This window comes from Eurosta solidaginis, chromosome X (genome assembly GCF_040869045.1).
Source record: "Eurosta solidaginis isolate ZX-2024a chromosome X, ASM4086904v1, whole genome shotgun sequence".
Lineage (NCBI taxonomy): Eukaryota > Metazoa > Arthropoda > Insecta > Diptera > Tephritidae > Eurosta > Eurosta solidaginis.
In genome coordinates, this window is record NC_090324.1 from 57,613,224 (window position 1) to 57,639,322 (window position 26,099).

Below are 26,099 nucleotides of genomic sequence, written 5' to 3' on the forward strand. Positions count from 1 at the left end.
CCATAAAGGTGGACCAGGGTCGACTCTAGAATTTGTTTGTACGATATGGGTATCAAATGAAAGGTGTTAATGAGTATTTGAAAAGGGCGTGGACCTTAGTTCTATAGGTGGACGCCTTTTCGAAATATCGCCATAAAGGTGGGCCAGGGGTGACTCTAGAATTTTTTCGTACGATATGGGTATCAAATGAAAGGTGTTAATGAGTATTTTAAAAAGGAGTGGGCCTTAGTTCTATGTGTGGACGCCTTTTCGAGATATCGCCATAAACGTGGACCAGGGGTGACTCTAGAATTTGTTTGTACGATATGGGTATCAAATGAAATATGTTAATGAGTATCTAAAAAGGGCGTGGACCTTAGTTTTATAGGTGGACGCCTTTTCGAAATATCGCCATAAAGGTGGACCAGGGGTGACTCTAGAATTTGTTTGTACGATATGGGTATCAAATGAAAGGTGTTAATGAGTATTTGAAAAGGGCGTGGACCTTAGTTCTATAGGTGGACGCCTTTTCGAAATATCGCCATAAAGGTGGGCCAGGGGTGACTCTAGAATTTTTTCGTACGATATGGGTATCAAATGAAAGGTGTTAATGAGTATTTTAAAAAGGAGTGGGCCTTAGTTCTATATGTGGACGCCTTTTCGAGATATCGCCATAAACGTGGACCAGGGGTGACTCTAGAATGCGTTTGTACGATATGGGTGTCAAATTAAAGGTATTAATGAGGGTTTTAAAAGGGAGTGGCCCTTAGTTGTATATGTGAAGGCGATTTCGAGATATCTACCAAAATGTGGACCAGTGTGATCCAGAGCATCATCTGTCGGGTACCGCTAATTTATTTATATATGTAATACCACGTACAGTATTTCTTCCAAGATTCCAAGGGCTTTTGATTTTGCCCTGCAAAACTTTTTCATTTTATTCTACTTAATATGGTAGTTGTCACACCCATTTTACCAAGTTTTTTCTAAAGTTATATTTTGCGTCAATAGACCAATACAATTACCATGTTTCGTTCCTTTTTTCGTATTTGGTATATAATTATGGCATTTTTTCATTTTTCGTAATTGTCGATATCGAAAAAGTGGGCGTGGTCATAGGCGGATTTCGGCCATTTTTTACACCAATACAAAGTGAGTTCAGATAAGTACGTGAACTGAGTTTAGTAAAGATATATCGATTTTTGCTCAAGTTATCGTGTTAAAGGCCGAGCGGAAGGACAGACGGTCGGCTGTGTATAAAAACTGGGCGTGGCTTCAACCGATTTCGCCCTTTTTCACAGAAATAAGTTATTGTCCCAGAATCTAAGCCCCTACCAAAATTCCACAAGGATTGGTGATGTTTTGTTCGACTTATGCAAGTATCCTAGACAAATTAAATGAAAAAGGGCGGAGCCACGCCCATTTTGAAATTTTCTTTTATTTTTGCATTTGGTTGCACCATATCATTAATGGAGTTGAATGTTGACATAATTTACTTATATACTGTAAAGGTATTAAATTTTTTGTTAAAATTTGACTTAAACATTTTTTTTTAAGTGGGCGTGGTCGTCCTCAGATTTTGCTAATTTTTATTAAGCATACATATAGTAATAGGAGTAACGTTCCTGCCAAATTTCATCATGATATCTTCAACGAATGCCAAATTACAGCTTGCAAATTTTCTAAATTACCTTCATTTAAAAGTGGGCGGTGCCACGCCCATTGTCCAAAATTTTACTAGTTTTCTATTCTGCGTAATAAGCTCAACTCACCTACCAAGTTTCATCGCTTAATGCGTATTTGGTAATGAATTATCGCACTTTTTCGATTTTCGAAATTTTCGATATCGAAAAAGTGGGCGTGGTTATTGTCCGATATCGTTCATTTTAAATAACGATCTGAGATGAGTGCCAAGGAACCTACATACCAAATTTCATCAAGATACCTCAAAATTTACTCAAGTTATCGTGTTAACGGACAGACGGACGGACAGACGGACATGGCTCAATCGAATTTTTTTTCGATACTGATGATTTTGATACATGGAAGTCTATATCTATCTCGATTCCTTTATACCTGTACAACCAACCGTTATGCAATCAAAGTTAATATACTCTGTGAGCTCTGCTCAACTGAGTATAATAATATAAGTTTTGTCTTATAATGGCGTATTTAAGCATTAAATAAGATAAATTAATGATTTTGATAAGATGGCGCGGCACTGCCCACTTATGATAAAAAGTTTTATCTAAGTAGTCACGTAATCAATAACTACCAAAATCGACGTATTGTCTCTTTTAAATGGCAATACTCTTATAAAATTCAAATGTCCATTTTTGGTGCCACAATAACAAGGTGCTTCAAAATTCATCGTAAAATTTACATTTTTTTTTTCATATTGATTTCATCAGTTTGGAAATTCTACCAATGTATTGGCCGTGCCACAGCTCAGGGATGGTGCCGGTCAAGATATATTGCAGAAAAGAAGACAAGTGTGTATTAGTATTAATAATTAAAATAATCTTTATTGAACATAAAGATTTTGCACAAAATTGATAGATATATATATATATATTTTTAGGTTACCTGTACAATTTGGTTGGTGAATCTGCAACTGCGGCGGGATACGTACTTTGTACTTGGTGTGTGAAAACAAGTGAAGTAAAAAAGAACATAGCAGGTCAATACCGCTTGTCAGTCAAACTGTTTATTTATTCCATCGATGTTCATTGGTATGGTTAACATAAACAGTTTGACTGGCACTGTTAACCAATATAAGAAAAATGCGAGGGCGACCTTTCATGTTTGGAGTTTGGGCTGTCGGCCTAAACATGCCGGCCCCTTGCGACACTCAAGATCTATTTGGACATATTCCGCCGCTGGTGCGCAGAATTTGCTTAAATTAAGTTTAAACCTATTTTCAGCTCAGGTTCCGCTTGAATCGCCTTAAGTCGAACTGTAGGATAATAAATAAAGGTACACATGGTTCTAATTCAGTGGCACATTAATTTTTATTTCATGTATGTATGTATGCCATTGCTTATGTATATGCATAAGCAGTTTTTCAAAATTCATTTTTTTTCCAAAAATAAGTTGTATGTATAAAAAGAGTATTTACAATTCATCATTTTTGCTAAAAATATTTATGTATATAAAAAAGTATTCAAATTTACTATAAATTCAATTATGTTTGTTGTGTAAGAAAAGTATAGTACGTATAGTAGGAAATACAATTAATATATATATAAAAAATCAATTTAGCAGGCGCCAGACAACACCCAGTATAAAAGGTTCAAATGTAATAAAAAGAACTGTGACGTTGATGAATGAATTTCGAATGTATGAATGTCTTTATTGAAATATTTCAGCTTATTTATATTAAATTATTCTAAACATATTCTTACATACCTATTTACATTTAAGCATACATACTTACATGCATATCTACCTTAAGAATACATACCTACATACCTACATACAACTCGACAGAAAATATATACCTACACATTTGTGTTGAGCTGCGACTTCTATGGGAAATGCAAACCTTGCAAATTTGCTGGAATGCAAATTTGCTGGAATTCAAATTGATTCCATAAGCCTGGCAAAGAATTAGCCTAAATCAATCTTCGCCTCAACAATTTGATTTTCTATATTTATTTCACTACAAATTTTCTTTCCTTTTTTGAAATATAATTTCGGAGGATCGAAAACGAGCTGGACTAGTATTTTTACTTCACATTTATTAAGCGCTTTGTATATTATAGGGTTCTCTTTGTGACTTTCCTTCCCTTCATTTCTATTACTGTTATTACTGGAATTCTTTTTAGTTTGCGATCTTGACGTGACTTTCATTATTTTACATGCCTGTACTGAAATTTCTTTCAAATCATTGATATCTATTCGTGACAGAGCGTCTGCCACGTAATTTTCTTTTCCGGCTATGTAATCCACCCCAAAGTCATACTTTTCCAAATCTAACCTGATTCTAGTTAATTTAGATGAAGGGTTTTTCATTGAGAATAAATACGTTAAAGGTCGATGATCCGTTTTCTCTGTGAATTTTCTGCCATAAACACATGGTCTAAAGTATATAATTGCCCAATGTATGGCCGCTATTTCTTTTTCGATCGTGGTTTTGTTTATTTCACCTTTTGTAAATGATCTTGAGGCATAGGCAATGGGTAATTGTTTTCCTTCATATTCTTGGCTTAACACAGCACTGCAAGCATAACCACTTGCGTCGGTTGTAATAAAGAACTCTTTATCAAACTTGGGATATTGTAGGATAATTGGACTAACTAATGCATTTTTTAGGTAATTAAAAGATTTCTCGCAGTCGTATGTCCAATTGAAAATTACATTTTTCTTACTAAGTCTTGTTAGAATCCTGGCGTATTCCGCGAAATTTGGTATGAATCTTCTATAATAATTACAAAATGCGACAAATCTTTTTGCTTCATCGGCATTTTTGGGAGTAATTTTGAACAATTTTAAATTTGCTTGTGTCTGGTAAAATTCCAGTACTTGTGCATTTATGTCCAAGATAAGTGACTTCTTGGCTCAAAAATAGACATTTGTCCGGATGTAATTTTAAATTATATTTTCTGCATGTGGAGAATACATCCCGTAAATTTTTAATCATATGTTTTTCAGAACATCCTAATACGACTAAATCGTCCATGTATAAGAATGTTGTGATGGTTTTAGACCTGCGAATGCCAATGTCATCATCCTCTGGAATGAGTTTGTCGCTACTTTGAGGCCATAAAGTAATCTCTTGAAACGATAAGTACCGTTGTCTGCTGTAAAGGATGTGATATTTCTTGATTCTGGGCTGAGTTCTATTTGGTGAAATCCTCAAATTAAATTTAGGCATGAGAAATATTCGCTCTTCCCAATTGATCCAGAATATCATCTATTCTGGGCAAAGGGAATTTGTCAGCTGTTAATTTTTTATTTATTTGTCTGAAATCAACAACTAATCTCCACCTTTTTTCTTCTTTGCCCGGAAGAGATTTTTTAGGTACCAATAAAATAGGGCTGTTGTACTCTGAGTTTGATGGTTCAACAATATCATCTTGAATTAGTTTATTACCTGTTTATTTATTTCATTCTTATGTGCTTGGGGTAGTCTATAATTTTTAATATACACAGGAGTGTTATCCTTCAGATTCTACTTTTGTTTGTAAAAGTTGTTGGTCGTAATTGGTTCTGTTTCTAATGAGAATATATCAACGAATTGTGACCATAATGTGCTGAGTGATTTACTAGCGAATGGTGGGAAATTTTTATTCAATCTTTCTAACTTTTCTTTATTATTAGCTTTACAGTAAGGTTGATTTCAATTATTACATAATCCTCTAAACTTTCTGTTTTGATGCCATAATCTTGAATGAGTGCATGTTTATCTGTTGTATTTATTATTCTTATTAAAGCTTGATTTGAGTTTACTATCGTGTTGGCTACAAAAATTCCATTAGTCAATTCTTGATGAGGTACTAATAGTTCCTTATTGTGGCTATTGATATGAACCTGTCTAATTACTTCAGCTCTTGCGGGTATTGTAATGCTATTAATTGTTGGTTTAGTTGTCATTTGTATAACTATATCTTCTGGGTAGTCATATGGTCGTAGTATTTGGCTGTTTCCATTTTTATTATAATCCAAATGCAATTATATTTTTTAATGAAGTCGAGTCCAAAAATTCCATCACATGGGATTGGGAAATTGTCTTCTAATATGTGAAATTTATGTCGTATTAAGAGACTATCATCTGTTAGATCTGCTTTTACTGTTCCAAGTGTGCTTGTTATGCCTCGGCCAATACCTTTTAAATCTGTGATCTGTGATCTGTGAGTTATTTATTGTGACATTACTGTCAATTTGTCCCTTCTTTATTATTGAGATATCCGCTCCTGTATCTATCAGGAACGTCGAAGTTGACTTATTTAGGGTAGTATTGGAAGATATGTAGCTGTTTAGATGCAAGTTGAATGTGCATATTTTATTACCGTTAGCATTTACTGTTGGAGTGGAGTTTGCTGGTTTTCCTGTTGGTTTATATTACGGAGATTTCTTGTGTTACTCTGATTGAATGATCTTGACTGACCTCCAAAATTACGTCTTTGTATATTATTATTTTGACTATTACTATTGCTGTTATTATATCTGTTAGTGTTACCGTAATATCTTCGGTTTTGGTTACTTCGATAATTATTATTTTGGTAGCTTCTTCGGAAATTACCTCGGTAATTACCTTGTGAACGCGTCAGGCGTAACACTGTATTTGGTTACCCGTGACTTCAGTACAGCTATTCGTGAATTTTGAAATGGTCTCGTTCATAGATGTGAACGTTCCTGCTTGCATTATCAGTTTAACTCTTTCGTTAGTCGAGTTTTTACACATGGCTTTTACAGCTGACTGTGTGGCATATTTGGTTGCCACATCAGGTGCAAGACCGTCTGATATGTAAGCACCTTCCAACGATTTTGTTAATTTTTCAATTTCGGCAGTGTACTGGTTAGCTGTTTTACTGCGCTGTTGGATGGTTAGGAGTTTTGCAGTCAAAACTTCTATAGATTTACTTTTAATTGCTGAACTCAACGTTTGCCTTATTGCTAGTATTGAATTTTCAGTGCTATAGTTATGGAAGGATTTTTAGCGAACAAGCAAACGGATGTCATCTACACGGACTTCAGCAAAGCATTTGATACCGTCAACCACGAGTTGCTTATTCATAAGCTTGATTTACTGGGCTTTCCGTTTCACCTATTAATGTGGCTGAAAAGCTATCTTTCTAACCGGACCCAAAAAGTCCTGTTCAAGTGCAATCTGTCGGAATCGTTCGGAGTTTCCTCCGGCGTACCCCAGGGAAGTCATCTAGGCCCTTTGCTCTTTGCCCTTTTCATTAATGACTTGCCACAGACAATATTATTTTCCCATACTATAATGTATGCGGATGATGTAAAACTTTGCTACACTTACTGTCCTACCGATTTGAGTTCCTTGGATCTTCTTCAGGCCGACTTGGACTCGTTCCAATGTTGGTGCACAACAAATTTATTAGCTTTAAATTGCTCTAAATGTAAGCATATGACATTTCACCGAGTGAAGCCAGCATTGAAATCTTATGTAATAGATGGTACGCCTTTGGAGCGTATATCTATTGCAAATGATCTAGGTGTCCTTTTTGATCCGAAATTTAATTTTAACATGCATATTTCATCTATAGCCAACAAAGCGTTGGGTTTACTTGGATTTGTTAAAAGATGGGCTAAAGAGTTCGATGATCCGTACCTCACTAAGGTTCTTTACACATCGCTGGTTCGTCCAATACTCGAGTATTGCTCATGCGTTTGGTCCACTGTTTCTCAAAAGCATATAAAGCATCTTGAGTCAGTTCAAAAGCAATTTTTGATATTTGCATTGCGCGGCCTTAATTGGGACTCAAGTCTCCACCTTCCTCCATACAGAAGTAGACTTCTTCTTATTAACTTACCCACTCTGGAAAATCGGAGAATATTACTGGGGGTATTGTTCATCCATAAGCTCATTATTGGAGAAATTGATTCCGCGGACCTCCTCAGCCGCTTGTTTTTTGCGGTTCCCCCTAGAGTATCCAGACACTACGTTCCTTTCTGTTTACCCCTTTGTCGACGAAACTTTGCTAAAAATAATCCTCTTCTTATCTGGTGCGCGCACTACAATGACTTGTATAGCTGCATCAGTCTTGAATGTACTTTTGCCACTATACGTAATGCAATACTTGCCTATCTAATTTAAGAGATACAAGCTAATTTAATTTGCCGGCATTTTATTCCTTCAATAAAAAAAAACAGGAACTATCTCGCTTAAGGATGGAGGAACATTTATCAACATGTCTCATTAAGAAGGAACAAGACAGTACTGTGTTGATTGGAATCTGGTGCATTCCAACAACGTAAAAAACATGCTTTTTCAAGAGTCACTGACCGGAATCGTATGCATTCCGGCAGTATAATCTTATGGGTCAGGCATCGAGCTGATTGGAATCCGGTGCATTCCAACAACACAGGTCATGTTACTTTTTTATGCCTTGTGATGACGTATCCTCATTACATTACTCTTAGCACTGCCGGATTCCCATGACATGCTGATTGGAATCTTGTTGCATTCCAACAGGGAGATTGGAATCCACTGCATTCCGAAATCATGCTGAGCGGAATCTGATGCATTCCGCCAGTATAAGATTTCGGCATAAGATCTTATGCTCATATTTCTTATTATTATTATATTCTGAAATTAAATAGTAATGTTCATTAATATTTCTTTGTTTGTAATATAACATTGTTGAAAGCTCGATATATCTTAAATTTTATCTTTTGAGTTGTATATTTATATATCTTTTATATTATGCAGTCGACCATAGTTTGTCGTCGACTTTAAATAATAAATAAATAAATAAATAAAAGGTTTCTAGCTGTTCCCTTGAGCTTTGTTTTTATCATGGAGACTGCTATGGTCTCGTGAGTATCCTTAATTTGTTCTAAGATATGTAGTGCGTCTAAGAAGTTATGTAAGTTCTCATGTTTACCATCAAACTCAGGTAGAATTTACGAAGCCGTTTTTAAGAATTCTACTGTGGTTTGAGCCATTTTGTCTTTTCTTATTTGGTAGTTTGGCGTCTCTGTTAAAATTTCTTTTTGTTTCTGTTTTTCTTCTTCTTTTTGTTCTACTTTTGGTTCTTCTTCTAAATCGGATGCTGACTCCAGAAGGAATGTGCTATAGTCTATTTCTATTTCCTTCTTGAAACTCGTTGGTACTATGAAGTCTATATCATATCTTGCCAGTGGGGACACCAATTTGTCTCTAATGCTGGAAAAGATTTGTTATGTTTGGTCTTTTCGATTGCTGTCGAGTTTTTCATTTAACTGTTGAATTATTTTTCCTATTTTGTTAAATGCTTCAAGTATTAATTTAAGATGCTTTACTACTGTTTCTGCCTTAACTTTTGTATTTTTATTAATACATTTGTAAGATTTTTCTCCTATCGTTTTTTCTTCTATGAGTAGTTTAACGATATCTTCCCATTTGCCCATTGGTGATGGCAGTTAAAATTTAGTTAAACCTTATCTAAACCGTCTGCGCGGCTAGAATATCGCTTTTTTAGGAATTTATTATGAGTTGAGTAGAGTTTTGGAAACAAACTGATACAACTGACTACGCAGATTATTAGAAGCATGATTTGATAATATCTAGTGCCTCAGTATGGTCAACTACTTGGACTGAGTTTACAACGTTTGCCGTTGGTTTTTCTATTTTTGATTCTTGGCCTCCCATCGTAAAAAATATGAAGACAAGAAAATTTTTTGTGGTTTTTTTCTTCTTTTTATTAAAAAATGTTTCCAATATTTAATCTGTTCTTCCCATAAATTTTACTTCCCATCTATATATCTCTTCAGCTGCTGTTGTGAGTGGGTTCCTAACATTCCATATTGTTGGTTCCCCAGGCATCTCAATAAGTTTCCAACGACTTTTCAACCAAATCAGAGTTTTTTCCTCATCTACAATTTTAATTTCATTTGTAAGGTCCTCAAGTGGGTCTTTTACATAACTTTTAATTTTTTTTGATCTTTCCATAATTTTAAAATCTAAATTTTTTAACAAAATTGTATTTTATTTATTTTTTTTCAACACCCCAATGCTTACATTGTTGGATTCGGTTTTTTATTTTTGTAACTATTTTTCCTTAATTTGATCAAACTGATTTTGATTTTGTATGTCCTCTTCTCGGAACATAATTAATAAGTAAGAGAAAAAAAATTTTTTTTACAGTAAAAATATAATTTTTGCTTGTCAATAGGCAGCCGTTAGGTTGCCCGACTATTTTCCTGCCTAACAATAATTTTTAATTTGTTAAAATTAATCTAATATACGTATTATACCTAAGTTGCCAGTTTATTCCTTATGCGGTCAGTTCCTTCCTTTCGACTATAACGCCCGTAAATTATCATAAAAATTGCTAAATGGCATCATTTTTGAGTGCTCCAAATTGGGCGTATTCACTGCTCCTGCAACAGTTCGATTATAAAGCCCATATAGCGCTAAATGGGGTCATTCTTGAGTGCTCCAAAATGGTCATATCTAGTGCTCCTGCATCAGTTCGATTATAAAGCCCGAAAATTATCGTAAAAATTGTTAAACATCATTTGCTTCTTTTAAAAGGCTTAGGCTGTAATCAGCCAGTAAAATCCTTGCCAGCTATGACATTAGGCTGAAAATTCAGCCAGTAGCATCATAGGCAGGATCGCCATATAAAAGTAATGTAATAAAAAGAACTGTGACTTTGATGAATAAATTTCGAATGTATGAATGTCTTTATTCAAATATTTCAGCTTATTTGTATTAAATTATTCTAAACATATTCTTACATACCTATTTACATTAAAGCATACATACTTACATGCATATCTACCTTAAGAATACATACTTACATATCTACATACAACTCGACACAAAATATGTACCTACACATCTGTGTTGAGCTGCGACTTCTATGGCAAATGCAAACCTTGCAAATTTGCTGGAATGCAAATTTGCTGGAATTCAAATTGGCTGTGTCAGCATTAATTCTCAAATGCTTTAATGGCTGTGTCAGCATTAATTCTCAAATGCATATTTATGTGTTGATGAACTGTGAGGACCAAATATAACACCATTAATTTGGCCCACACAAAACGACCCCACATCATATTCGATACAGCACTAACACAACAGCCAGTCACAAAAGGCTATAGCAACAGACCAACCAACAAGTTCAATACAGCACACATCATATTCGATACAACACTAACACAACAGCCAGTCACAAAAGGCTATAGCAGCAGACCAACCAACAAGTCTCAACAACACAACGGGCAAGCACAACACTTTAATGCCAACACAACAAACTAACAAATCTCATCAACGCAACGAGCGTTCGCAACATCGAACAGCAACCGTGGCAACGCAACCATTTGAGCCAGCAATACCAAACAAAGCAATAAAAGGAGCAACACAGCAGGACAGAAGTTAGTTAGCATGTGGCCGTGACCAGAGCTACTTGAAGTTGTCGGTTCTACCATGCGGACAGGTCGTTTCACAGGAGTAAGTCGTGGCCTCAAGGAAGATGGGACACACCCTAAGTGGGTGTTTCTTCTCGCATAGGCGGCAGGCTAAAGAGAACCTCTTTGCTTCAGCTGTTTTACGGATGGCAATGAAGGGCGCATTTTTCTGCAAAGGAAAATAATTTGTTCTAATTTTGTCGACGTAGCGAGCATGTTTCGGTTTGCGAGCAATTCTGGTAAAGTAAATGTAGATTTCACCTTATAAGGGGTTGTTGGTGGAAGCAGGGTAAAGTATGCGATATATAAATACGCTATGGATGTATCGTATTGTAGTATAATTTATATTCATTTGTTTTACAAAGGATACCCTCGGACCCCCAAGACAGAATCAACGCCAACCCAAACATTAACAGGAAAGATTTTCTCAGACAATGTCTAATTTATATTTCCAAGCATTTAAAGCATTTATTTTTGATTACTAGCTCGTTTCTCAAAAATGTAAATGCCTACGTCATGCTTTTCCATAAGTGAAGCATGTAGCCTTACGGATAATTGATGGTGTGTCAACACCCTTATGCTACCAATCGATTGTTTGCAATATCGATATATTGCATGTTTCACTAAGTTCAGTTCCGAATTAATGAAAATGAAAAACGGAAAAAAAAAAACCTGCGGGAGTGAATTTTTTCCTAAAAGTGTAATTTTAATTAGAGCGTGTGCGGGCGAGTAATGTAAATCGCGGGCATTTAACTTTTCCGTCGTCAATTCGTCGTTAATGAAGTGTTTTAGTGCAAAAATAAAATATGCGTATATATACATATATTGCAACTAAAAAAAAAAGAGAGGAGAAAAGTGTGATAATAAAAACCTATGAAAGGTCATGCAAAAATGCTCCACCAAAGTAGAGTAACAAGTTATGTGAAAAGTGTGTAATTGTGTTTTTTTGCAACAATCCGCAATAAAATCATGCGATCGTGGAGTTACAACATATGTAGTAAGGTGTGCAGTGCTTTTTTTTTATTGTGAAAGAAAAAAAATTTTTTTTTGTAAGTGGTTTTTTTTTTATTTGTGTTGGTTTTTGCTTCGAAAAGCACAAGCTTTATTTCAATATGTTGCATTAGGATGAGCCGAGCAATCCAAAATTTCTCCTCTGTTTTTTTTTTGTTAGAAAATTTTTTGTTCTTTGTTTTTGTTTAGTATTTAAACTTTTTACTTCGAAAAGTAAAAAGGAATTGTGCTATGTGCCGTGCATTATATTAGGGTGTCCTTAATTGAAAAATTTTTATTTCCGTGATTTTTGTTTTTATTTTATTTTTGTTTTTATGTTTATTTTGATAAAAACGGGTGTATGCAATGGAATTGGCAGCGATTTTGTTTAATTTAAGTAACGTTGCCTTTGCCATTGTTCTATCCTTTTTTCGTTTCTTCGTAACAAAATTAAAAAATTATGTTTATGTGAGCACCCTTAGATATAATGCATTAGGCAAAAAGAACAAAGAAACTATTTATTTGAGGTAAATTTCATTATTTAATATGTGGGTTGCGAACCCACGAACTATCTTTTAATTGCCTAAGCAGACCCGAAAAATTTTCTTTCATGATTCCATGCAGTCCAATGCACATAGCCATTGTGTATATGTCTGTACAATTGGTAGTGAGTATGTAAAAAAACGCATTACAAAATTTAAGATTTAATAATAAAAAGTGATCGTCAATTGTAGCAAAATATTGTTGCCTTTGTAAATGAAAATCACACCACCCATGTGCGCAACCATGTACATGTACATATGTAACATTAGGCTGGATCAAAAAAGAAAATTTTGTTTCCACTATGAGTTTTGTCGAAGTTGCTTAGTTTTGGTTAGGAGAAGTTTTGATATTGTGTGGAGATTTTGTAACTCCAATTGTAGCGTTACTGCTGAACATTAGGGTCTGTCGTGTTTTCGGTTTCCGCGGTATATGGTGGTAGTAATATTAGTTTTACAAGTGGTATTGTCACTTGCCCCCTTTCAGTCCTTATATCCACAACGCGAACCCGGTTATCTGAACCAGGGTGTAACTTAATCACACGCCCCAATCTCCATTCGATGGGAGAAATATTGTCTTCCCGTATAACCACCATATCTCCGACTTGCATATTTGATTTAGGATGCTTCCATTTTATCCGTTTCTGTAGTTCCGAAAGATAGTGTGATTTGCACCTTCTGCAGAAGTTTTGATGCAACGCCTTGAGTTTCTGCCAGTGATTGACAAGTTAGGCAGTATTTTCATCAATTGATATCCGCTGGTGCAAATAGATGTCCTCCAATCAGAAAGAGGCTCAAGGTCAGATGGTTCATTTGAAGCGGGGCTAAGAGGGCGAGAATTGAGACACGACTCAATTCTACATAACAACGTTTTAAATTCCTCAAAAGTGAATTCGTTGTTTAAGGCAACTTTTTTGAAGTGGCTTTTAAAGCTTTTCACTCCCGCTTTCCATAGTCCACCCATGTGTGGAGCTCCTGCTGGTATGAAATGCCAATTTAATGCCTGATGGGAATATTTTGACAGGGTTTGATTTCTTGCATCGGAAATTCCTTAAATTCCGCTTTTAGTGCGCGTGATGCACCAACAAAGTTTGTTCCATTGTCCGAATAAATGTTTCTTGGACATCTTCGTCTAGCTACGAATCTTGAAAGCGCGGCTAGAAATGAGGAGGTGCTCAAATCACTAGTGGCTTCTAAATGTATAGCCTTAGTAGAAAAGCAAACGAGTAGATAAACGTAACCCTTTGAGGTACGACACCCGCGCCCACTGTAACTCTTAATGTCGAAAGGCCCTGCGAAATCTACCCCTGTATTGGTAATTGCACCCGAAAATGTGGTGCGTTCTTGAGGTAGAATTACTATGAGATGACTTTGAGATCATTTTTTGAAGATCGTGCAGATCTTACAATTATGAATTACGGATCGTATCATGGTTTTAACTTTTGGTATCCAGTATTGAGTTCTAAAGATGCGCAGCATTAATTGGGTTTCACCATGGATAGACATTCGATGGATAAACTGAACATACAGATGTGTAAACCTACAATTGTACGGAAGTATTATGGGATGGCGTTCAGATTCGGTAGTATCTTTGGATGCACAAAGTCGTCCACCCGTTTCCACTACTTCGTCTTCATCAAGATATGGAGTGAGTGAAAGTATTTCGCTTTTAGATCCAATTGGTGTTTTGGATTGCAAGCTTGAAATTTCTGATCCGTAATATTGCTTCTGAACAAGTTTTATTAAACGGGTTGTTGTAGCTTTAGTTTCATCTGAGGAAATTAAATAAGATTCAGGTTGCCTACAATCTTTAGTTTTAGAATGCGTTCTATGAAAAAACTTGAGTATATATGATATAACTCTTAAAGCCCTAGGTAGATTTGAAAACCTATCGATAATATAATTAATATTGCTTGAACTTGCGGTTGCATGTACTTGCACGCGTTTTTCTTCAATATTCGTGCTAAAATCCAAATCTTGGGTTGGCCACTTTTCCTTCTCTTCTTGGAGCCAAGAAGGACCCTGCCACCACAGAGAATTGTTGACTAAATCCTCGGCTAGTATTCCTCTACTGGCTAAATCTGCTGGGTTTGTACCTGAATCCACGTGATACCATGATGAACTTCCAACTTTGTCGCTGATTTTTGTAATTCAATGCGCAACGAAAGTTGACCATGAGCACGGAGGTTTACGTATCCAAGCCAGCACGATTGTCGAATATGTCCAAAGATGAATGTTTTGTTGACCTAAATCAAGGTTAGCCCAGATAGATTCAGTTATCTCCACTAATAATACTGCTCCGCAAAGTTCCAGTCGAGGAAGTGAGATGGTTTTGACTGGAGCTGCTCTTGTTTTTGCCAAAAGCAGATTCACCAGTATACCGTCGTTATTTTCCACTCTCAACTACACGGCTGCACCATACGCTTTCTCGGAGGCATCGCAGAATCCGTGAATTTCGACCTTTTCTGAGAAAAGGCTACCCATCGCGGTATTCGTATTTTGTCGATCTCCTTGTACGTATTCGTAAAATTTCTCCACCTGTCTAATGTTGAAGGCGAAACGGTCTCATCCCAGCCAGTACCCTCTAACCAAATATTTTTCATAATCATTTTTGCCATGATAATTGTTGGAGCTAGCCACCCTAATGGGTCAAAGAGTTTTGCGATAGTGGATAGTATCGCTCTTTTTGTGGGCTCGGTGCTTTCTTCTATAGGTTTTGCTATGAAGTAAAACTGATCGGAATGAGCATTCTACCAAATACCGAGCGCCTTTACACTATTTGAATCTTCAAATTCTAAGAAATCTTCACTCAGTAGATGAACTTTGGGAATACCCTGTAATATTTCACTGGAATTTGAATTTGGAATTTTCGTAATGGAAAACAAGCGGAACTTAAAACCCCGGAAATTTCATCTCTTGCTCTGATCGCAGATGCTATAGTATGCCCTCCCGAAAGAACGTCGTCAACATACATATTTTTTCGTAGGATATGTGAGCCGATTGGATGAGATTTTTCGGAATCATCAGCCAGTTTAAGTAAAGTCCTTATTGCTAAATAAGGATCACAATTGATACCAAATGTCACTGTTTTGAGCTCATACAGACTGATTTGATCATCTGGACTTGAGCGGAAAACTATTCTTTGGTCACTTGTATGATTATCATCTCCTAGGATTTGCCTATACATCTTCTCAATATCGCCAGCGAAGAATTAATGTTGGTAGATCAGCCTGAAGCACAGGACCAAGAAGCAGAACACCGTTCATGCTGACGCATTGAAAACAACTCTAACTTTGGTAGAGATGCTTTCTTCTTTTATTACTGCATGATGTGGTAAATAGTAATTATCGACTGCATTGGCCGATTGAATCGAATCTAATCTTGACATATGCCCCATAGTCTCGTATTATAGTATGCCACTATTGTAAAGCGAGATTTTTTCTAAGTCGGGTTTCATTTTTATAGAATTGAGAGCACGCTATTCTTAATGATGGACCTAGATTTATCTCTCCTGGGAATTCTGACCTGAACGGAAGCGACACAATGTATCTTCCGTCAGAATTCCCCTGCGTTGTACGTTGATACAATTCCTCACAAAATGTATCTTCTAATGTGGAGGCTTTAGCTTTCGGCGTATCTTCGAGCTCCCAAAATGACCTAAGCTGTTTGTCTAAAGCCACTTCATTGTAAAAGGATACCCGATTATGATTGGTTTGACTGGCTTCATCAGCACAACCAGTCAGTATCCAACCAAAGACAGTTTCTTGAGCTAAAAGTGTGCTAAGAATATTTTTATTTGATACCGTCTAATATGATTTGCGGATAAATATCCCCGCCCAGAACAAGATCAACTGGCTCATTCACGAAGAAACGTTTATCCGCAAGCACGATATCGGGAAATGCTTGTTGTGTTAATGCACTAACATCGCATGTTGGCAAATTACCTGTCAAATGTGGTAGAACTAGAACTAAAGCGTCAACCTAAATTAGTGGGTCAACTGGGGACCGCAACTGAATGGCGCATGCCTCTTTTACCTGCGCAGAAACTGAATTATTGACGTCCGAAACTTGAGCATGCATCTTTCGAGTTGGCAGGTTGATTCTTCGTCTAAGTCTTTCAGTGATAAAAGAGCATTCAGATCCCGAATCTATGAGAGCTCTGCCCGAAAATGTGTACCATTATAATGAATGGTGACGCGAGCTGTGCATAGTAAAACACCTTTACTGGTATTAATAAAATTAGATTTTGCTGTAGTTTTATTTTGCCTTTGTTGTTTTGCAGATTCACTTTGAGATTGAGCTTGCTTTGAAGTGCACGGTTGCTCATCCGATAAATCTGCAGAATTATTTACCTGTGTAGGTTTTGCCTTACTTGTCTGCAAATACAGCAGGGTATTATGTCTTAAATGGCAGTTGCTGCAATTGTGCGCACTTGTACATTTTGACACTGAATGCCCCGATGACAGACAGTTCTTTTTATGAAAGCAAGTCTTTCATTCGTATTCAAATTTTTGAACTTTGAACACGCATAAATTTTGCGATCATTGCTTTGGTACATTTTACAAGTGCCTTTAGCTACACTTGCTTGGAAAGCGCCAAGTTTCTTTGGGGGATGTTCAGAGGCCTGCTTTGAGTTTTGTGCCTTTTGAGGTTTTGTACTCTTTATACCTCTTAAACCTGAGACTGATTCTAACGTTTGAAAACGATTTGTCAGAAATCGGTCCATATCCGCACACTTGGAAGTTTCTGTCTTGTTTTCTACGGACTGTTCCCAAGGCGAAAGGGTTACATCAGGAAGCTTAGTTGAACATAAATATGTAATAATTGGATCCCAATTAGATATGTCAATATGATGACCTACTAACGAGGATATGCAATTATTTATATCCCTTTGTAATCTTTTGATTGAATTGCCGCATTTAGTTTCGACTGATTGAAGGTAGAAAAGAATTTTTAATTGGGTGTTGACTAATATTATCTTATTTTCATACCTGTCGCACAAATTTTTCCAAGCTATATCAAAACCATCATTCGTCAATTCGCATTTCTTAATGATTTCTCTGGCTTCACCTTGTGTTTTTTGTATGATTTCATATCTTTCCTTATACCATTTTTCATATTTTCCAGCAATATTTTTATTAGATCTTATGTGTCATGCGATTTTCTGGGTGGCCTTCCCAGATGGGATCGTCATGATATTTATGTAGAATTTCTTTAATTTCTTTCGACATTTGTCACATGCATAACTTCTGGAGTTAATGCAAATATTAGATCTTTGAGATCTTGGCTACCTATTTTTTTTTATTTTTAAATATGCTTACTCGAGTATTCATTATTCTTGACCAATTTGTCTCCTAAGGGACAACTGTCTTTTTTCTTACAAGTCCTAGATTGCCGGCATTTTTAAGCCTGGTTGAATATTGTCCTTAGTCAATAACTTCCTCAACAATCTGGTTGTTTGTATTTCGCTACAATTTTTCTATCCTAATTGCAAATTTATTTATTAAGCGCTTTATTTATAATAAGGTTCTCTTTGTGACTTTTTATTTTCTTCATTCTGGCTGGTTTTTAAGTTTCCGATCTTGTGGTAACTTTAGGTATTTTGCATATTTCCACTTACGTAAAGTTTTTAGTCAAGCATTGTGTTGCGAAAGGTTTATGGTATAAATCTTCTACCTTGACAGCCTTGATAGTTGTTGTTTTGATTAACTTCTATGGAAACTACTACTGTGAATTAGCAAATACTTGAACTTAGACTGTGCTAATGAAGCTGTCTTAATAAATCCTTCTATTGAGTGAGGCATTTTACAGTGATTCATTTGTAATTGTTTACTGTTCTTATCGAAATTGGGCTGAATTTAGAGGATTTAGGGTGCTAAATTTGAATATTATATCAATAGCACGATTCCGCAGGTTGAAACTACTAGCCAAACATCTGAAATATTTGGGTAAATTTTCGGCTCTGGTTCAGCTGGTGGTTTATATTTTAATATTATATTCTCTGATGTTTCAGAGTTTGTTTTTCCTACCTTGTAACCAGCTATGGGGTTAATTTTTGTCCACGAAGACATTTTAAGGAGATGATATGATTGAAAGAGAAAATTAAAGAGATTTTAAAAATTTATTCCTGTCTCTTTGGGGGTATTAATAATGCTAATTTATGTTTATTAAGTTAAACATTCCATTTTACTTTTATTATTTTTTTTTTTATCTAGTTAGCATTATAAAAGTTATTATTTAAAAGGTTTATTTCTAAAAATTTTTGTTTTCAGCCAAAATTTGTTTAATTTAACATCTTTTAGAAAAAAAAAATTTTTTTTCAAATGATGAATATTTAAATACAATTTATTTTTTCTTATTTTAATTCCTGTGCTATTTTCTTCTTTTAAAAAAAAAATTCTATTTTGGTAATACATTTTCACATTTAAGGAGTTTTATGAAAACGACCTAAATATTTGATCTTGATTGTATGTCCTCTTCTGGAAACATATCTCAAAAATTAGTAAAAAAAAGTTTTTACAGCAGAAATTTGAATTTTTGCTTGTCAATAGGCAGCCGCTAGGTTGCCCGAATATTTTTCCTGCCTAACAATAATTTTTAAATTGTTAAAACTAATCTAATATACGTATTATACTTAAGTTGACAGTTTATTCCTAATGTGGTCAGTTCCTTCCAAGGTAATATCAATATTTTTACTGGTCATATCCACTGCTCCTGCATTATTTCGATTATAAAGCCCGTAAATTATCATAAAAATTGCTAAATGGCGTCATTTTTGAGTGCTCCAAATTGGTCGTATTCACTGCTCCTGCATCAGTTCGATTATAAAGCCCATAAATTGCTGAATGGTGTCATTCTTGAGTGCTCCAAATTGGTTATATCTAGTGCTCCTGCATCAGTTCGATTATAAAGCCCGTAAATTATCGTAAACATTGCTAAACATCATTTTTGAGTGCTCCGAATTTAATTCATCGAAAATATTATTTGCCTCTTTTACAAGGCTTAGGCTGTAATCAGCCAGTAAAATTCTTGCCAGCTATAAAATTAGGCTGAAAATTCTGCCAGTAGAATCATAGGCAGGATCGCCATATAAAAGGTTAAAAATTAATGAAAAGTGTTGAGACGTTGATGAGTGAATTTCGAATCTATAAATGTCTCTTTATTTAAATATTTCAGCTTATTTATATTAAATTATTCTAAACATATTCTTACATACCTATTTACATTTAATCATACATACTTACATGCATATCTACCTTAAGCATACATACTTACATACCTACATACAACTCGATACAAAATATGTATGTACACATCTGTGTTGAGCTGCGACTTCTATGGGAAATGCAACCTTGCAAATTTGCTGGAATTCAAATTTGTTTGGTTGTGTGTTGTACACACACCTCTTTTAATGGCTATGTCAGAGTTAATTATCAAATGCATATTTATGTGCTGATGAACATTTAGACTATTTTTGTAGCAGGGTAGCACATTAGACTGATTTAAATATTTGGGGTTAAATTGTTGGCTGTTTACACTCCAGTATCACAAGGTGCTAAATGCAAATTGCATGCCGTGAAGGCAGCATCGTTTTCCCTCTCTTGCTTCTCAAGTTTTTCTGCCAAGTCATTTATTTTTGTCATATACCGCACAAAAACAATATAGCACGACTTATTTTTTTTTTTCTAATTGCCGTGAAATTCTTCTCATATATATTTTCTGATTGTAATAACGCATAAAAAGCTTCTTTAGCTTTTTCCCACATCGATTTCAACTCCTGCTGCTGAATTTTCATCGAATTTTTGGAGTGTTCGCTACTGGCTATGCTTAAAAATTCGATGTCGAACTCAATATTTGTGCCAACTAAGCGGTTATATGCTTCCATATTGCAAAAAGTATAAAAATAGAATTTTTCAAAAATTTTAAGTACACAGAGACAGAATCTGTGAAATTACCCAATTTGCTAATATAAAAATTAGAAAACCAAACCCAAAAGTGAGGTTAATTACACAGTGCAGTATTGTTGTTGTGGGCTGTTAATAACAAAGCAGTGCAAGTCATATAAATGTATATTGAATTAATTTATTTTTGAAAAATTACTTGCACTTTTCTAATAAATTATCCCCAAACACTGTTTGTACAAATATTTGTATGCAATAATGCAACGAAGACCCTTAAGCCGTGTCAAATATTATTTACCGTCGGCGGCAAGCACTATTTGATGGTCGGTCGAATGGGCTATTGGCACAAATAAAAAAAAAAAACTGGGATCTTATTTTTTTTTCACAAAACCACTCGCGCACTTTCACTTTCACTAATTTCTTATTTATTTATTAACTAATGTGCTCACTGAAACAACCACGTACCTTTATATTTGTAGATGTATCCTTGATGAAGTGGATTCAATAATATATAAACAAATGTCTTTGAGAAATTGCTGTGTTTTAGAAGTTGATATTGCTGCTGATGTTGCCGCAAATAAACTCCTAACGAAAAAATTCCTCCAAAAAATACCAAGTACTATTGTAATAACCGATGGTTGGCTCACAAAATGGTCGCTGGATGAAATAACGGATTGAATGGACCAATTTCTTGGCCGGGCCACAGCTCAGGGATGGTGCCGGTCAAGATATAGTGCATAAAAGAAGGAAAGTTTGTATTAGTATTAATAATTAAAATAATCTTTATTGAACATAAAGATTGTGCACAACATTGATAGATATATATCTATGTTACCTACCTATTTTTAGGTTACCTGTACAATTTGGTTGGCGAATCTGCAACTGCGGCGGGATACGTCCTTTGTACTTGGTGTGTGAAAACAAGTGAAGTAAAGAAGAACATAACAGATCAATACCACTTGCCAGTCAAACTTTTTATTTGTTCCAGCGATGTTCATTTGTATGGTCAACATAAACAGTTTGACTGGCACTGTTAACCAATATAAGAAAAATGCGAGGGCGACCTGTTATGTTTGGAGTTTGGGCTGTCGGCCTAAGTTATTGAAAGTGGTTCAATGAAATATTATTTGAGATAAAGATTAAACAGCTAACGAATTTTGGAAAAGGGGTGTGGCACTGCCACATATGCTAAAAAGTTTGATCTTAGTAACCGCTTTACAAATTTGTACCAAAATCGATAGACGTATTGATTTCTATAAAAATGTAATACTCGTTTGAACGCGAAATGCCTAAAGTTTAAAATAATTTTATAAACTTCAGAGAAATGCAATAACGAAAAGTATATATTTATAAATTAATTAATTCTTTGATTTGAAATAAAAAATTAACTTGTACATAGATATTTCATTTTTCAATAAAGTAGCAAAATTGATTAGTAAATCTCTTTTTCATTGTTGTGATAAGAAGTGAGAAACTTATTCTATCTTAACAAAGTCATCGTCACTGGAACATATATCTAACAAAGCAACCATTTCTGAGCCATACGCATCTGTAAGATCTTTTTATGTTCTTACATACCTCATAGATGATATGACTGGATCAGAAGAGATAGCTAACATGTTGAAAAGGTCTTTGTTTTGTCTAAGTCGTGATACTTTGCAGGTGTTCATACATCTATACCTTTTGTAGTCCTTGTTCTTAGATTCTTGAGCTTCTTCAGACAATTCTCCTAATGGTAAGCACTGGTACTCTATTAAATCTTTTCCATGTGCTAAAATTTTATGTACTGTTGGTGTAAGTTTCTTACGATACTTTTGATGCAGCAACTCTGTAGTTTTAGATGCATATTCTCCAAATTTGGGTCCATTAACTTGTTCATGTCAGTTTAAAATATTTAAAATTACTCCCAATCTTTTCACAATAGCTCTATCAACTCCTGTTAGGTGAGCAGTCACTTCATCGTTTTCAAAACATCTTCTTGAGAAGTTACCATCATTTGTATTTCCGTATCCATACTTTGGACAGTAAATTCTAAGGCCAATCTTTTTATAGATTGCATCCTGAATTATTTTTTTCTCTTGTTTTGTTTCTCCTTACATGTTGTTTTGTCGTCGAAAACTTCTCCTTGTTGTGGTAGTGTATAAGCCAGCATCAAAACAAATTCCATAAAATGTATCCTAGCATGCAAAGGAGATATTCCATACTCATAATTTCGTTCGCCAGTTATTGAATCATCAAGATTTTCAAAGTCCTTTTGGCTCTTACAAATTGGATATTTCATTGTAGATGTCGTATTTGTTATTAAGTTCAAAACTTTTCCATCGACCATTGTTAGAAGAAAATCATGCTCTATTTTAATGACATTCGCCTCTTCAATTTCAATTATTGTTGGTTCTAATTTGGCAGTTTGATGTTTTATATCACTCACTGTAGCTTTTATGAGTTCCGAAGACTAATATCGGGCGACACAATATAGTTGATGACGGACGTGGATTTTTCCAATATTCTGAAACTTCATCTTTTAGTCGTAATGGAACAATAGAAGCCATAAACATATTACTATCTGTAATTGTTTCATCGTCTACATTTATTCTTTATTTATATGCGCTTTGTATTGATGATCCATCACCGCCCCACTTAGTTATCAATGCTAGCTCCTTTGGAAGTGATTTCAACTTTCCTTCATTAAAACTTTGAAGGAGTCGTGTAGACGTATGATCCATTAAGTTTTGTAGCTCAATTTCAGCTGATACTTCGCTCTAGTTGGATTGGTTGACGTGCTAGGCGTTTCTTCGTCCAAAAAATTTTGTCAGCTAGCTACTTTTCATGCTTACTTAGAAATTTTGAATTGTCACGATAGACGTTCTTCCATTTTCTTTCTATCATAATGTATTGTAAACAAATTTTTTCTTCCAGGCCTTCCTTTTCTTTAATGCTTGTTTCACTCGGTAATTCTCTCATAAAAGCCTCAACGAAGTCCCGTCTTGACTTTGTAGATTTAAACACCGTAAATAGTTTCGAGTTTTCTAGATACATATTAGAATTGGCTTCGAGTGTATCTGACTAAATATTAAACTGTGAACTATATTTAAAAATACTATTCACTTTATTTAAGTAAACAGAATACTTAGTTACTTAATCTCCAAAAGACGAATTATATTATGCATTGCCTGATGGATAGCTTTGTATACCTACTCAAATTATTAAAATGAATTTCAGGTATACAATTCGTAACTACAAAAATGTATGTTGTTAACAAGTTTCAATAACAAAAACTACTTTACGGCCGTACTGCATTTTATATACCTGCTCAGGCGCGTATTTATGCCCAAGGTTGTTTAACTTTATTTGATGTAAAAAGTGAAGTTGCAGCTGGACGCAGGTAGACTTTATGAATTTAGGTAACTGAATATTTCACAAATAACTACTGTTAATTTGACGGAGCACATATTTTAACTTTTTTTTTTCATCAAAGTTTTAAAAAGGGCCTAAAAATAGGCATTTTGAAAAACAGGTATATCCGCCAATGTTTAACAAAAAAGAAAACTATTTTTTTTTATTTCAATCCTAAATTAAATTATCTTTAACAGCTATACAAGAAAACGACAACCGGCCGCCTTATTTACTCACAAAACCATTTTAAATACAACGAAAAAGAAGAAAAATTTCAAATGTTTCCCAATGTTGAAAATTGGTCAATTTTGGGCGGCTCTACCTGGTAAACTAAACAGTTGTATACTCTTAATCCCTGGAAAATTCTCTATTAGAAATATGTATTAGATTTAGCGAACGCTTTCATAAATTTTTTGATTTTTGCCATGTTTTAACGGCAGAGGCGCCACTGTGCAACGTTGATCAATTTGGACTCTGCAATAGAATTATTTCCTGAACGTAAAGCTAGGCGTGTATTCAAAGTGACATATGTAATTCAATGTTTATCATTCTATTAATATTAATTATCTGGGAAACCTAAAAAATTTATGATGAAAATTACTTTTGATTACAACAGTAAATTTTTTTCACTACGAAAGTGGGCCGTTGCTGAGAAACTTCTCCAGTTTACCTATAGAACACCAATAGTCTCTTGCAAAAATGTTACTATAGGGAAACCAAACAGACAGATCAAACATATACATCACAGTCGATTTTAAGCAGTTCTGTTGAATCTTGGACCAATATAGACATGGTATTGTGTTATTGATTTTAATTAATAATAATACCTGAGTTAGCCGCTGAATTATTTTTCTGCCTAACAATTTTTAAGTGATTCTACTTTCTGAATTAGGAAGAAAAATTTGTATATATATTACCTTAATTGTGTTATTACATTCCATGACTTGAAATATCCACAGTTTTAGATTTCCATTCCTCTCTCTTCGTGCAGAACTGTTTCTGTTTCTTTTCTCAGACATGATTTTGTCAATACGAATGTGAATTTCAGCTTTCTTAACAATTAATTTTTGATTGGTCGCCTCATTTGTTTGTGGTGAAAACTCAACCAGTCTGTGTTTTTCGTATATATTTCCTTATAATAAAGAGAAAAAAGCATAATTTTTGCAAGTCATGTTTTTAAATAATTATTGTTAACTAGTAGTACTTCAAATTATTGTAAATTGATTTATTAACCTATTACTTGATCAAGTAAGAATTATGCTGAATTACGTGTAAAGGCTTTGGTGAATTTTTGTTCAAAATAAGATAGACAGAAGGCTTGGGTCATTTTTTAAAGCTCTATCCTTTGGCATCAAGGATTTGAGCCTACAAGTTTTCCCCGATGCGCAACTCATTGTAACATAGTTGGTAAAGTCAAAAATTACTTTTCTCTGTTTGGCTTCAGCGTCCCAAGTTGGTTTAAGCCCTGTGGATAAAAATTGTAATATGCAGAACCGTCGAAAGAGAGGAGAATATGGAATAGAAACACTAGTAGTTGGTTACACCTTAATAATCGGACCCATTCGATTTTAAAATAACAATGCCAAAACTATTTCTACATTTTGAGAAACTCCACATAATTTATGCTGTAAAATTTATGGAATTTTTGCTTCAAGGGAAAATTTTCTACTTAAAATTATGGGGTATTTGCATTTTTGACAACTTATTACAAATTTAAATGTTGAGTGCTAAAGGACTTTAAGACTAAAATTTCTTTAAATGCAATACAATCTGCGATTGACTTTTCATTCATAAATTTGCTTTTTCCAATTTATTTCTGTTTAGTAATACATTTGGCAAGGAGCATTTTTACAAAATTACCGAAATGCAAAATGTCAAGACTTTATAATTTCTAAATTCGGTACATATTTAAGACTTTTGAAAAGTTAAAATAATAATAAGTGTATTGACTTTGGTAGTCGGATCAAGATTGTCTTTATTACAAAAATGATTTCCCTTTTTATAGCTAATTACTTAACCTACACATTTATAAATATCCTAATACTAACAACTAAAAATAAGTACATTTGTATTACTGAGCATATATGTAGATTTGTATTGCTAGGCATATATGTAGATTTGTATTAATATGCATATATGTGGTATATGTAGATTTGTATTGATATGCATATATGTAGATTGGTATTGCTATGTATATATGTATATTTGTATTACT

General features: G+C 34.6%; 1 protein-coding gene across 1 annotated transcript in view; it reads right to left on the reverse strand.

The window, feature by feature from the left end:
- Positions 1-25,012, reverse strand: part of LOC137234189 (inhibin beta chain-like) — a 364,782-nt gene extending 339,770 nt beyond the window's left edge. Inside the window, exon 1 of the mRNA XM_067757800.1 lies at positions 24,802-25,012. Coding sequence (XP_067613901.1) covers positions 24,802-24,903 — 102 coding nt within the window. The 5' untranslated portion in view covers positions 24,904-25,012. The remainder of the gene's footprint in view (positions 1-24,801) is intronic.
- Positions 25,013-26,099: the final 1,087 nt, after the last annotated feature.